Source organism: Microtus pennsylvanicus, chromosome 10 (genome assembly GCF_037038515.1).
Source record: "Microtus pennsylvanicus isolate mMicPen1 chromosome 10, mMicPen1.hap1, whole genome shotgun sequence".
Lineage (NCBI taxonomy): Eukaryota > Metazoa > Chordata > Mammalia > Rodentia > Cricetidae > Microtus > Microtus pennsylvanicus.
This window is the reverse complement of record NC_134588.1, coordinates 43,496,062-43,510,393: the sequence shown is the minus strand read 5'-3', so window position 1 is coordinate 43,510,393 and position 14,332 is coordinate 43,496,062. Positions and strand designations below refer to the sequence as shown.

At 37.7% G+C, this 14,332-nt stretch overlaps 1 protein-coding gene across 1 annotated transcript in view; it reads right to left on the bottom strand.

The window, feature by feature from the left end:
• Positions 1 to 14,332, bottom strand: part of Tpr (translocated promoter region, nuclear basket protein) — a 57,773-nt gene that overhangs the window by 28,000 nt on the left and 15,441 nt on the right. Inside the window, exons 14-25 of the mRNA XM_075988189.1 lie at positions 12,900 to 13,007; positions 11,694 to 11,920; positions 11,010 to 11,173; positions 10,281 to 10,414; positions 10,037 to 10,185; positions 9,004 to 9,166; positions 7,710 to 7,844; positions 7,137 to 7,277; positions 3,983 to 4,148; positions 2,065 to 2,231; positions 897 to 1,049; positions 398 to 514 (exon numbers count right to left, since the gene is read on the bottom strand). Of these exons, the coding sequence (XP_075844304.1) occupies positions 398 to 514; positions 897 to 1,049; positions 2,065 to 2,231; positions 3,983 to 4,148; positions 7,137 to 7,277; positions 7,710 to 7,844; positions 9,004 to 9,166; positions 10,037 to 10,185; positions 10,281 to 10,414; positions 11,010 to 11,173; positions 11,694 to 11,920; positions 12,900 to 13,007 (1,824 nt within the window). The remainder of the gene's footprint in view (positions 1 to 397; positions 515 to 896; positions 1,050 to 2,064; positions 2,232 to 3,982; positions 4,149 to 7,136; positions 7,278 to 7,709; positions 7,845 to 9,003; positions 9,167 to 10,036; positions 10,186 to 10,280; positions 10,415 to 11,009; positions 11,174 to 11,693; positions 11,921 to 12,899; positions 13,008 to 14,332) is intronic.

Sequence of the window (14,332 nt, the reverse complement as noted above, 5' to 3'; positions counted from 1 at the left end):
CCATCAACACAGATTAAAATCCACCAAGTTAAAACTTTCACACACAGTATTTTTCTGTGTATGCACACTTGTGAAAGCCAGAGGACTTGGTTGTCCTGCTCTACAACTCTACACCTTAGCTCTCCCAGGCGGGGTCTTTCACTGCACCCTGTCTGCTGGTCAGCATCCCTCCACCTTAGCTCTCCCAGGCGGGGTCTTTCACTGCACCCTGTCTGCTGGTCAGCATCCCTCCACCTTAGCTCTCCCAGGCGGGGTCTTTCACTGCACCCTGTCTGCTGGTCAGCATCCCTCCACCTCCCGCAGCACTGGGGTTTCATGTGTCTGGCATTTTATGTAGAAGCTGGAATCCAAACAGAGGCTGAAGCTCACTGCTCAGAAGCGTTAGGAGAACACTCACTTGTTCCTGACAGTCACGCCTGGCTTGCTGTTCATTACTTAAAGCCGTGCTTGCTCTTTGCAGAGCTTCTTGTACTTCATTCTGAACACTAGACAGTGTCTTCTTCAATTCAGATAACTAAACAAACGAGAGCAAGTCAGAGTTAACAACAAACTTGGAAATACTTAAGAAAAATGTCCAACTATCCAATTAAATAAATTGAACATAGCTATAATCTGACATACTCTAGTTTTTACTAATCCTTATTACTGCTCTGCCTACCAGTATAAAAAATCTGAGGCAGAGCTTCTTAAAAGGTAGCACTGATAATCAACTGTAAAGTCTAAAATTTTCAAAAGGAAGTTTATCCAGATACACAGAACAGGAATATAAAATTAAAATTGATGGGTATGCATTCAACCAATTTTCTACTGAAATAAGCCAAAGCATAATTTATGCACTAGTAAAGAGAATCCAAACTTTTAGGGAAGAACGTTACTACAGATCCTAGTGAACTCACTTGCTGCTCCATGCTTTCGATGGCTTTTCTTTTGTCATCCTGAAGCTCTTGTTTCTCCTTCTCTACTTCCATCAACTTTTTCTCCAACTGATTCTGAAACTCTGCTGATTCTTTTAAACGAACTTCAATGTTTTTATGTACTTCCTCAGTCACCTTCATCATATAAGCAGTAAGAAACAAAAGGGATTAAAAATCATTTGTAATTTTTTTCAACCTAACTGGAACCAAACTAAAGTTATAATTTGTCTTACACTAACAGAACCCGTAAAATGCCAATTAGCCAAGCAGATATGCCACATAAATTTAGAAGCATAACTTCTCTTTCAACCTATTCTTTTTAGTATTGAAATCCAAATCTCTTATTTTCCTGTCCAGCTTCATATACATTTGCCCAAATCTACTTGGTCTCTCATTAAAAGATATTGTTCTTACACAGTGATATCCATTGATGCCAATTAAAAAAGAACTTTCTAAAATGGTGACCTTATTGTTATAGCCTCCACAGCAATAAAGCCTCAATCTACATTAACCTTTGAAGAAAAATTTCTAACTATGACACATTACGAACCAATGATCATAGCTAAGCTCATAGACATAATTTAACATATTTACCTGAAGACTCTCTCTGAGCCTGTCAAGCCTCTCTTTGAAGCTTGACACCTATTTCCTGCCTTTGATTACCCACATGCCTCTACTCACAGGTGCCCACCTGTCACCTGTCATGAGATTACCCACATGCCTCTACTCACAGGTGCCCACCTGTCACCTGTCATGAGATTACCCACATGCCTCTACTCACAGGTGCCCACCTGTCACCTGTCATGAGATTACCCACATGCCTCTACTCACAGGTGCCCACCTGTCACCTGTCATGAGATTACCCACATGCCTCTACTCACAGGTGCCCACTTGTCACCTGTCATGAGATTACCCACATGCCTCTACTCACAGGTGCCCACCTGTCACCTGAAGCATGTACACGCAGCAGGCAACTCATATTCATTCTCCTCCATGTCTGATCTGTACCTATTCCTTGCTTTCTAAGTTTTGTGGGTTTTTATTATATTAGAACCAAGTACTTTCTAGCAGTAAGAAGAATAATGCCAGTTTAACCCATACCATGCTGCTTTACACGTAGTAAGTTCTTAATTTAACACAATATACATACCTGCTTCTCTTTGTTGAGAGAATCCTCCAGACTAGTCACCATTGCCCGATACTGCTCCACATTGCTAGCACTGGTCTTGAGTCTCTCCTTCAAGTCATTGACCTGCTCTTCAGCCTGCCTTAGCTGACTCATAAGATCATCAACATCATCTTTGTCACTCGGCTGACCTGGAAGACATAACAAGCTCTAATAAAATACATATTTTTAATTAATGCTTTAAGTGGAATTATGTATGGATGGCTACTATCAAGAGTACATGAAATCAGGATTAAGGCTAAAATTATCTACAAAGTGTGTTTGAATCCGAGTTAAATATCATAATAAAATTAAGCAAGGCATAGCAGCAAATGCCTGTAATACTAGCATGCGGTAGGTATATCGCTGATTCATGGTCAGCATGATCTATATAGTTAAGTTCTAGGCCACCCAGAGCCAAGACAGCCAGGGTCTAAAAAAGGAAGGAAAAGCTAAAAGTATTCTATTATCTCACTGATTCCAAAAATTCAAATGACTGAAGTCTCATCACAAAAATTAAAAATATTTGAGATTATCAAACAAGATCTTAATTTATTCCAATTTTTGTTTTGTCTAAAATACATAGACAAGAAAACTGCAGGTTGAAAATAATGCTGTTATAAAAATATCAGTAAGGAGGCAGTGTACCTGTTCTAATGGCCAAATCTAGCTGGACCGGGTCTGAATGAGCATGTGATGGTTGACAATGGGGGCTGACTGAGAAGCCATTGATAAAGGCACTGGGACTTGTTTTTATGGCATGTTCTGGCTTTTTGGGATGCTAGCCTATATGGATGTACAGCTCCCTAGGCCTGGATGTAGGGGGGAGGGCGTGTGGGAGGGAATTGTTTGAAGGGAAGCAAGTGTAAATAACTGAATGGAAAAATAAAAATTAAAAAAATATCAGTAAGAAGGGATTATTAGATAGTAATATATCTCTTAAACAAGTACCAGACATCTGTATCTAAATATGTAGGTATTATACACCAGCAACTACGTTTTCCTACTATTTATCAAACTATATAGACTGTATGGAAACAAAAGTTTTAAATTTGAAACAGCAGATCTGTGCACGACAACAGAATCTAATAAAACATTTGAGGACACTAACAAACACAAATTAGGAATTCTTTGACAGTACCTTATCATAGAGTTAGTAAAAACCCCTGTAGTGGTTTAAATGAAACTAACACGCCCCTCCTAAGCTCATATACTTAAATGCATGGTTCCCAGTTGGTGGACTACTGAGAGGGATTAAAGATGTGGCCTTGTTAGAGAAGATGTGTCACTGGGGGTGATTTGAGAGCTTTCAAAAGCCAACTCCAGGCCCATGGCCCCTCTCTCTAATCACAGATCTGGAGATCAGGATGTAGAACTTTCAGGGACTGACTGTTCTAGCATCAGGACTTTCTGCCTGCCACCAAGATGAAAATGAACTAACCCTCTGGAAATGTAAGCATTTCTCTAAATGCTTCCTTTTGTAAGAGTTTTCCTTGGTCATGGTACTTCTTCATGGCAGTAACAACCCTAATTAAGACAAGCGCATATTTAAAAAATAAATTTTAAGTATCAATAAATGGTTTTACTGTTGGAGAGAATTTGTTTTGTATATGTAATGTTCTGGGTTTGAGTCACAGAAAAATATACCACTCCATACCCAGAGCCAGCAGCTTCAAAGACTGGAACTCAAAACATATCTTAGCCTGGTGTCAAACAACTATTTGAATTCCCAAGTCTTCCAAATTAATTATAAGCCCCAAACTGAGCTTTTCTACTTGGAAAGTAAACTGTGTTTCTTCAGCCTTCATTAGTGTACACAAAGAGGGGATTTATTTACAAGACAGGGCATAAGCTTACAGAAGCTTCCTTTGTCCTTAGTACTATACCAAGCTCCTCTCTTTACCTTTACCAGTTCTCTGTGAGGACTGAGAAGCAAGCTGGACTTCCATATTGCTAAGGTGCTGCTTCAGTGTAGCATTTTCCTTTTGAGCATTTTTTAACAGTTCTTTTGTGTTCAGGTGAAGATTTATCTCTGTATCTAGCTGTCTCTTCGTATCTAACAGTTGAACCTGTAAGAAACAAATGCAGTATAAAGATGATCTGTAAGTTCCTATGTATCTGGAGGTTAAAAGAAATTTCCTAAGGATCCTTAGAACTCCTACTCAGTAACAAGTGTAGACTCCCTGAAATTCTTTAAAAAAGACAAAGCCCATGTTACTGTCATGATTTCTAGTGTAAGAATAGCCTAGCTTACTGAAATAGACTCTGCAATTTATCACAAGAAAATGATGAGACTTTGGCAGTCTAATTGAGAACATAGAACTTGAAAGTTTCTGGAGATCAAAACACATCTCTAGTTCATGCTACAGAGTAGCAGAGATAAACTGTGCAGAGAAAGAGACCCCTGCAGCAGAGGGCAACTCTTCAATGTCCAGAACACTGGAGATGTGCATGTTTGTGAAATTATCACAAGTCAGAATGAAGAGGGCCTAATAATGAAAGTTAAGAGTAGCCAAATGGGGAAAAAAAAATATTCATTGCACCAGAGCTAGTACTTTACAAAGGGCTTGCATTAGTGGTGAGGAATAACTAAATCTAAACCAAGCACCACTCTGGATCTACGTAATACATCATGAAAAGCAACACTGGGAAGAAACAACTATTTTTAACTTTACTGCCTTTTGGAATAAAGCTCAGGAAAACTCCAAACAAAACATTCAGTATCTAATTCCTACGGTTAGAAATTCCCAGGACTACTGCTGTCAAAAACGTTTATCACAAGCTAGTGTGGGTCATGAAACAATTACAGCTTATGGCGATTGATAATTCAGATGTCAACCCTCCAGAAAAATTATTCTCAGATGGAGCGACCCTGCCAGGTAGGGCCTCAGGGTCACTGATTCTAAAATCTCTTCTCCTTACAGGAACCTTGAAGTGATATAAAGATTATAAGAGCTCATTGGTAAAAATTATATTTCTATGGTGTATGATAAGGTACTGAGCCACTGCGATGGTAAACAAGGTTCCAAGGTTACAAGAGTTATAGACTGTAATCACATTAGGGAACGGGAGTGGGTAGCATAGTGCCGAGTGACAAACTTTGAGACATAGGTCTATTATCAGCAGACTGGCAAGTAAAGAATTGGCATGCTTTTCTTAAGGTGCTCTGTGTAGCAACCTTAGCTGGATATCTGCGACTATGACCTTGTGCATAGCTGTAAAGTTTTAAACTTATGATCTATTCACAAAAAGCCTTTAGTCTAGTTTGAACTTGCTGTGAGGTGAAAGTGAGCTAATTGGGTGCTATTAGTCTTAGCAAAAGGAGCAAGCAGGCTTTTAAGTGTTTATAGTCGTTGGGGGACAAATATATCTAGCTATGAAGCATGCCCTAGTATATTTTCTATATCAAAACTATATAAGCCGGGCAGTGGTGGTGCACACCTTTAATCCCAGCACTTGGGAGGCAGAGGCAGGCGGATCTCTGTGAGTTTGAGACAAGCCTGGTCTACAAGAGCTAGTTCCAGGACAGGCTCCAAAACCACAGAGAAACCCTGTCTCGAAAAACCAAAAACCAACCAACCAACCAACCAACCAACCAACCAAACAAAACCTATATAGCTAAATCAAGTCATCTTCCTGACTACCCACAGATATATATACCCATAAGACTGAGATGTAATCATGAGATTACATGTACATATCACATGAAAATGTATCACATCTGTTATGCACAGATATCATAGCCACTATTGTTCAAGCTGTTATTGTTCAAGTTACAGATGAAAACAATACTTTTCAGAGCCAGTGCCCCTGAGGCCCTGCCTGGCAGGGTTCCTCAATCTAAGAATAATTTCTATGGTGGGCTGACATCTGAATTAACAATTGCTATAAGCTATAATTGCATAATGGCCCACAACAATTCGTTACAAAGGCTCTTGACATCCCTGACAAAATGCTCTCGATTGTCCATCCTAAGTAAGACAGTTAAGATCCTATAGCTGATGACGCCACTCATTTTAGCTGCAGGACAGAGAAATCAACCTTAAGCTGATCAGGAAACTGTTTACCTGGAGGACAGCTTACACTGTATACCAGATGGTGCTATGTGGGCTGTGAGGACATTAATGTTCTTTCTTACCCAGTACTAGACATGTTGTAACACTAACCTTTGGCAAGAAGTGCCCACCAGTGCAACAATGGCATGATGGTTATGGGGTAATAAAACTGCTTTTGGATGTTCTACAGGAGAAATTCCATTCCTGGCACTGTAAGGCTGGTCAAAAGCCCTGGGGACTGGGAAGCTCATACCCCCAGGTAGAAACTTTTTCTTGTTGTTTAATTAAATGGTCATGTTATCAAACTGCATTCTAAATCATTGATATTTATACCCATTGCTTTGTGCTACTTTAACTTTGGTCAGAGAAGCTTATTTTTTTGCAGTGCACAGTGATTAATGCAGACCCTTGAGTGTTCAGCTTTGGACAGGTCATCTTTACCAACTTTCCACCATCCAAGGCTCAGAGAACATCTTGGACACCGACCAACAGGTGATGGTAGGCAAACTGTGAAATGCTGACTCTGGTCACGACATGGCTATTGTACACATTACCTTCAAACATGAGGTTACCTACGTACACAATATGTACCCAAGTCAAGCCAGGCAAATGCAGCAAAGATGAGATGAGGAAGGGGTTACTGGCAGCTGATAGCTGCTAAAGGAGGGACAACCATTCTCCTTTGGGGATGTGGCTACAGATATGTTGCAGAAATGGGCTTATGGGGACCACTAATGAAGTAGGGATTATTAATAACAATTTAAGAAAACGAGGACAGGAAGTTGGGAGGGAGATGATATGGGGAAAACAGTAGAGTTGGAAGGAGGACGTGAACCGTTACGATTATATGTATTACATAAATGTAATAAGATTTCAAAGAATAAAAATTACTAGGAATACTTAAGAGTCTGTAAGAACTTTTATAAAATCATATTTCAACTTAAATAATGTTTCTGCACATAACAGTACCTAAAAACTACACACCCAGAAGCTGATACTCACATCGAGATTCCTGGTAAGTGTATGTCTTTGTTCCACCTCATTCTCCAACTTCTTCTTCAGGTGGGAGATCTCGTGCTCCAGTTTTTCTATCTGGCTACTCAGCCTTTGTTTGGTCTCTGTCTCAGATCGCTCTAGTATTCCCTGAGGTGAGAAGAAGTGAAGATGCTTATCAAATAAAGAAATAAAGTAAAACAAACAACAGTAGAGGATATACAGAATTATGAGATTATAGTTCATGTTGAAGTTAGAATTGAAAAGATTTTCTTTGTAGATTTCCAAAGAAGTATTGTCAACTTCTCATATTAAAATACTCATTTATTTAATGGTGTGGGAGTAGAGGCGAGAAACACTACAGTAGTGATATATATAGTAAGTAGTTGTAAGGCTCTGACATGCCAATTACATTGTTTCAATCAATTCTCCTTCTGAATTTTCTTTAAAAAATTCCTTTTATCACACCTCCAATTTAAATGATCATAATAATGGATGGAAAAAAGAACCTAAATTTTCTATTTAGGAAATTTAAGAAAGTATAAAGAATACTACTACTTCAGGTGTTTTTCATTTGGTTACCTGGATTGTTTGTAGATTAGTCAGCAATAAGTTCTGTCCTCTCTGTTCTGCTAATAAAGACTCTCTTTGCTGAGACAGACGGACTTCTGACAATTTAAGCATTTCCTTTTCCTTCTTCAAATTTTCTGCTCTTACCTAAAATGAATACAAGAGAAAAAAAAATGTTGGGAAATATTGTGTCAAATGTAATATACTTACAAAATTAAAATCAACTTTTCTTTACTATGTATTTCTTAATGTACTTTGGACTACATCTCTTGATCAAGGAAACATAATTTCCAGTTTCATGTATAGAATACAAGCAAAAATGATTGGGAATATCAACAAACCAAAGGAAAATGTTTATGACTTAACACTAACAGTAGCAATTACTTTGCTCTAACAAGTTATTCTTTAAAAATAGTATAATGCTTGCTGGAGACAGCTAAATGGCTAAGAGCATTTGTTGCTCACCAAGATGGCTCGGCACCCACACCAACCGCTCACAGCCCTCTCTAACTCCAGCAGAGGGGATCCAACACCTCTGGTCTCCTCAATCACTTGCACTTACATGCATATATCCACATACAGATAGATACACATCTACACATAATTTAAAAAAAATAACAAAAATAAAATGATGCAAAACCCCACACCCAAAACACCAGAACAAATATTTATGTGTGTAAACTATGTCATTACCAAATTAACATAATTTAAGTTCTGTAATCCAAATTCATTTCCAAGGACTTCTTTCCTAGTAATAACTAATCTAGTCAGAATTCCTTCCTTCCTGAAAGAGTGCATTCTGTCTCAAGAGAGATGTAAGAGTGACTTGAAATTCAGTATTTTCAAAGTATTTGGACTTAGTCCTGAGTAATATTAACTGCCAATCATAAAACTTAAAACTATCAGTTTGAAAAAAAAGTTCCTATTTCCTATCATGAAGTGGAGCAAGATCTTTTAAAGTGCAATGTAGCAGGCAAATTCAAAGAGTGACTACAAGTCCCACTAATTATTTCAAGAGGCAAATTACTTATTAGGTTCTTGAACACATTTCTCCTAACAGAGATGACAAATAGCACCCAACTTATGAAGTAAAAACCAAAAACTGATGGTATGTTACTTTTATCAAAATCCAATTTTATATTTATCTGGGAGTATTACTTTTTTTAATGTTCAACTAAAATTTTATATGAAGTGTTGTATAGATATAGGTAGACTATTCGGAAAATATGTATTGTAGCCCACACAATGCAGTGCCATCAAATGTCACTAATAATACAAGCCAGTTAGGGGTGGGTACTAGTCTTACTTCTGCAACAGCAAGCTTCTCATTGGCTCCTCTCAAGTCTTGTGTCATTGTGTTGATGATCTGTTCCTGCTTCTGAGTTGTTGCAGTGAGTTTCTGATTTCTCTCCTGTAGAGATGTTATTTCTCGGCGATATCCTTCAACATTATCTTGCAGCATTTCATAACTGGTAAAAAAGACAAATAATTCTTAGGTCTTTGAATTGTGTAATAACGTTGAACCTCCCATACTCCCCTCACTTAGAGGTTAAAATTGCAGTTGTAAATAAGGCAGTATTTCATACTGAATAACTTATTAAAAGTCGTACTGAAGCCGGGCGGTGGTGGCGCACGCCTTTAATCCCAGCACTTGGGAGGCAGAGGCAGGCGGATCTCTGCGAGTTCGAGACCAGCCTGGTCTATAAGAGCTAGTTCCAGGACTCCAAAACCACAGAGAAACCCTGTCTCGAAAAACCAAAGTCAGACTGAAAAAAATGTCAGTGTAATTTGAATACATAACCACAATGAAGGAAAAGCTCCAAAAATGACAGCCATTGTGGCACACACTCATAATACTAGCTAGCATTGGACTGCCTCAAGATTGACACTAACTTGGTTACTGATTGATTACAGGTTACCTGGGCTATACAGTGTGAGAGGCACACACTCACAACACCAGCACTGAGGAGGCCAAGGTGGGACGATGACCAGCTTGAAGCCAGCATGGTTCACTGACTGAGTATTATGCTACCTAGGGCTATACAGTGAGACTCTGTCTCAAAAAGTTCACACTCTTCACCTCCCCCAGAAAGAGCTCCAGAAACAATATGAGGAATGGAAACCAGCAGCACTCATTACATGAACCTCAACTTACTAAATTCACTCCTGGTCTTACCCAGGAGAATTTGCAGTCAATGCTAATGAATGAAGTATGATATGACAGTGTCTTAAACTGAGCCATGTTCCATAGAAAAGTAACACTATTGTACATTAATTCTGGAACCTGACTGATATGTATAATAAAATGTCTATTAATTCTCAAAGAAAAGAAAATTTACCGTTTAGAAGCAAAATCTAGCTGAGTAGAAATTTTGGTGTTTTGGGAGCGCAGGTCTGTGACTTGCTCCTGAAGTTTTTCTAGCTGCTCATTCTGAAATTTTTCACTGTCTATTTTTTCTTTTTTATAGTTCTCAAAGATTTCCTGCAACTAAATATGGTAGATCATTAGGGGATGATATTATTTTCCTTAAAAACTCAGTTTGAAACTAACCTTTGACCTTAACCAGGTATCACAGCCCCTACCTGTTTCAGGGCAGCCCTGGCTTCTATGGCATCTGTGGATTCAATGACAGGTACTGGAGCTGGAGTAGAAACAGTCGGTGCTGTACTCGAACGTTTTGGAGTTGATAGAAGAGAAATATCATCTAAACTTGAAGCTTCAGAAAAATAGAAAAGACCAATAAAATGTTTAGATTGCATTCATAATCAATTTTAAGATTTATTTGCAAAAGCATCATCACTAAGTCAAGAAGTGAAAAGCAAATTATTACTGGAGTTTTCAGAGAATAACACTATTAAAAACTATTAAAGATTGATGGCTCAGTGGGAAAAGCTGCCTGATGACCTGTGTCTGATCCCTGGAACCCATACACTGTGAGAAGAAAACCAATTCCCACTAGTTATTTTGACCTCACACACACAGTAGCCTTTATGTGTGAGTGCTTGTGCGCACGCCTGCGCACACCCACCACAGATCACTCCTGGTTTTGTATTGTTATTTAATTACAAATTAAAATAAAACAAGAAAAAAAACCCTGCAACTCACTAATTCTAGGAAGTATATTTTCAATAGTATTCATCGATTTCTTATTTCTTAGCAGTATGTCAAAATGACACTTAAAAATTGGTGACCTTATAATCAATCACACAAGTAGATGAAATCAATCTATTAGAATAGCTATTGTCTTTGTTACAGAACCTATTCACCAGTATATTTCTAAAGTATTTTCCTGAAATAATAATAAAGCCTACCTTGTAATGGAATGGCCATTCCTGTTGTTTGTGACAATAGAATTCGATACATGTCACGCTGACGAACTATGGAATCAACAAGCTGCATTTGATGCTGTCGTGACTCACGGAGCTGTTCCAGTTCAGTGAGAGAGCTCTCAAGTTTGTGTTGAAGCTCAGCAATTCTGCAGAAAATGGATACTCGTGGTTCCATGTTCAGAGGTGAGTACAGTTTCTATTATATATCATCTAGATACTTTCTACTTTCACGTTTACTATTTTCCTATCCTTTCCCTTTTCTTCTGCCGATAATCACTTTTCACAGTTTCTACTGTATAGGACCTATCTATCAACAGCATCAGAAAAAGCTTTGTCAATATTAAACCAACTTAAACTTCAATGTTCTTGCTTTTAAGTCCATTCTTCATTAATACATTATATATCTTTACAAAAGTTCAGTACGCTACTTGAGTAAAGCCCACATACCTTTTCCATGAAGACTTGTTTCTTAAAACTTACATGAAGTTTATCAAGTTACACATTACTATTGATAGGCTTTTACCTATTTTAGCACTAGTCACATTTAACTGAAGTCTACCTCCCTATTAAAAATAATTTCACAGTACTTAGCATTATTTTCCTAAGTCACTATATCCTCAGTATCCAATGAGTATTGCTCAGCACACTGACGTGCTTGCTGCTTACTTAGAGGAAGTTGTCTCTTGTTCTTCTCTTTCCCGTGTTTCCCCAAGTTCTCGAAGAGCAAATAACAGACGCTGGTTCTGCTGCTGAAGCTCTTCGATATTCCTATAAGATACTAAATGCTGCGATATTACTTCAGATGAACTACTTATGTCTGCAGAGCTGACTTCCTCATCACGAATTACGTGATTGCCCCGTGCTTCTTCAAGTTCCATCAAGAGAACTCTAATCTACAAATGAAAATTTAAGGTTATAAAATAGTTATTATTATAAGCTTAGGTTCGGAAACATCTAAAAGAAATGAAAAATTTCAAATGATAGCATTATTTATAAAAAGATTGAAAAAATTTTAAACAAAAAAGCAACTAATGCTAACATCTATCTTAAAAAAATCAAAATTTATCACTTTAGATTTTAAAAATCTAAGAAAATTTCAAATGAAAGTTATTTATAATATAAAGAAAACTTACTAAAAAGTAGAAAATTATAATTCCAGAAACCTGGTTATTATTCTAAAACAAAATTATGAGTAACTATTTTGTGTTTATTTTATAGGGTAGGGTAAAGAGAGCAGACAAGGTAATATGCATCTGACATCCCAGTACTCAGTACTTAGATGAAGAAGGACGGATGGTTAGAGTTCAACTTGAAGTATCAGCAAACAAACAAAACAGAATAATGAGTAATGCAGAGTATATTTCTGTTTATTGTTTTGTTTTGGTTTTGAGACAAAGTTTCTCTGGATAACAGTTCTGGCTGTCCTGGAACTCACAGAGATCCATCTGCCTCTGTCTCCCAAGTGCTGGGATTAAAGGTGTGCGCCATCACCGCCTGGCCCAGTATAATTAAATTTAGCAAAACACACACTTACATGTTCAGACATGCACTGATACATGGATGGCATGAAACAAGCAAGCACTAGCTTGCTAATGCAGCCTGGGAAGATGGGAGATGGAAAACAACAAAGGAAAATTCCTCCTATTTCAACAGTTTGTGGACTCATTGTAAATGTCACAATTTGAAAATTAATTGAACAGCTCTAAGACAACAATGACAAGACTATACTACACCTGCTAGAACACTCTGACTAATCGAGTAGAATACCTTACACCTTTCTCAGGTTTGTCTTAGATACTAGGACACAGCCTCAAGCACTACAGAGCAGTCAGTATTACAAAGAAACCTGGAAAACATACAAAATATTCTAACCTGTTGTGAAAGATCTTTGATTTGCACTTCCATTCTCTGATTGTCCCTTTCGAGTACTGATGAATGTTTGTTGGCTTTATCAGTTTCCTCCTGCAATCGCTGGATCTCCTTTAAAATGTAAAAATAAGTGGAAAGTCAGGATCACCTTCAAGGATTTGTGTGTGTGTGTGTGTGTGTGTGTGTGTGTAAGACCACCAAGCGTTTTGTTCCCTTATCAAGTTTACTGTCAAGTAGAACGTTGCAAATAGTATCACATTCAGTATACTACTAAATGACCCCCAAATCTTCATGACCAGAAGATCAACAGTAGTAATCATGGTTAGACTGATCAACTTGAAAACGTCAAAATTAAATATGCTGGGCAAGACACAGAAGACCTGGTTAAAAGCATCAGCAGCACATTTACAAAGAAATAGCAACTACACAGTGGCCACGGGGACGGTGCACAGGGCTCTACGGTTGCACATCACAGCATCAGAGGTTTAGAAGCCACGAGAACAAAACCAGATGGATTTAAATATCTGTTGTATCTCCATATTTAGGCTCATATCGTTATTTTCACATAATTTAAAATATAATCCTGGTGGTCCATGCACCTTTAAGAAGTTATGAATAAGTTAACTGCAAGAGGAAGAAAAGAATGTGACAAAGAAAGGACACAAACACTCATGAAAGACAGCATTCCTAAACCTACCAAGTCCAAAACAAGAGGCATTACAGTACACCACAGATGCAGTTAGGTTACAATTAGAATCTCACAAAAAAAGCACTGAAGATTTACACTAGAGAACACATGATACATTTGGACAGAACATTCCAGTTATGAAAATATACAGAAATGACCTTTAACCCCTTCTGTTATTATTATGAAAGTGAAGAAACAAATTGTTTTCTAAGGGGAAAGCTGCTATTCTAATTGGTAAGTGTTTCTGCCCTTTAATTACCCCCCACTTCAGACGCCAGAAAAACTTAAAAGATCAGAGACCTCTTTGAAAACAGCACTAGCAAGTAATTTGTCAGACTGCCAACAGTCCCTTGGGACTTCATGAGCTACGTCTGCATTTTCCTGGTTTCTAAATTATAACAGAAGAAAAGATTTAATTCTGAATTAAGCGTACAATTTACTCCTATTTTCCAAGAAGAAAATAAATTAAGTTAATAATAGCAGAATAAATTCATTTATCTACATTTTCTCAATAAAGTTCTTGCACAAATCTTAAAGACTTCTCTCTGCAATAAGTATTTAGAGAATATACTAGCTTCAATCATTAAGTAAAACATAACCTTCAATAGCAAAGAGTATTCATGAACTTCTAGGAACTCTTAACATGGCATAGGAACTATTATAAAATAATGCACAGTAAGAGGCTAAATTTGAAAAAGATATAAAAAAATCTGTGCCCTAATGTCAAACATAATAGCTATTTCTGGAT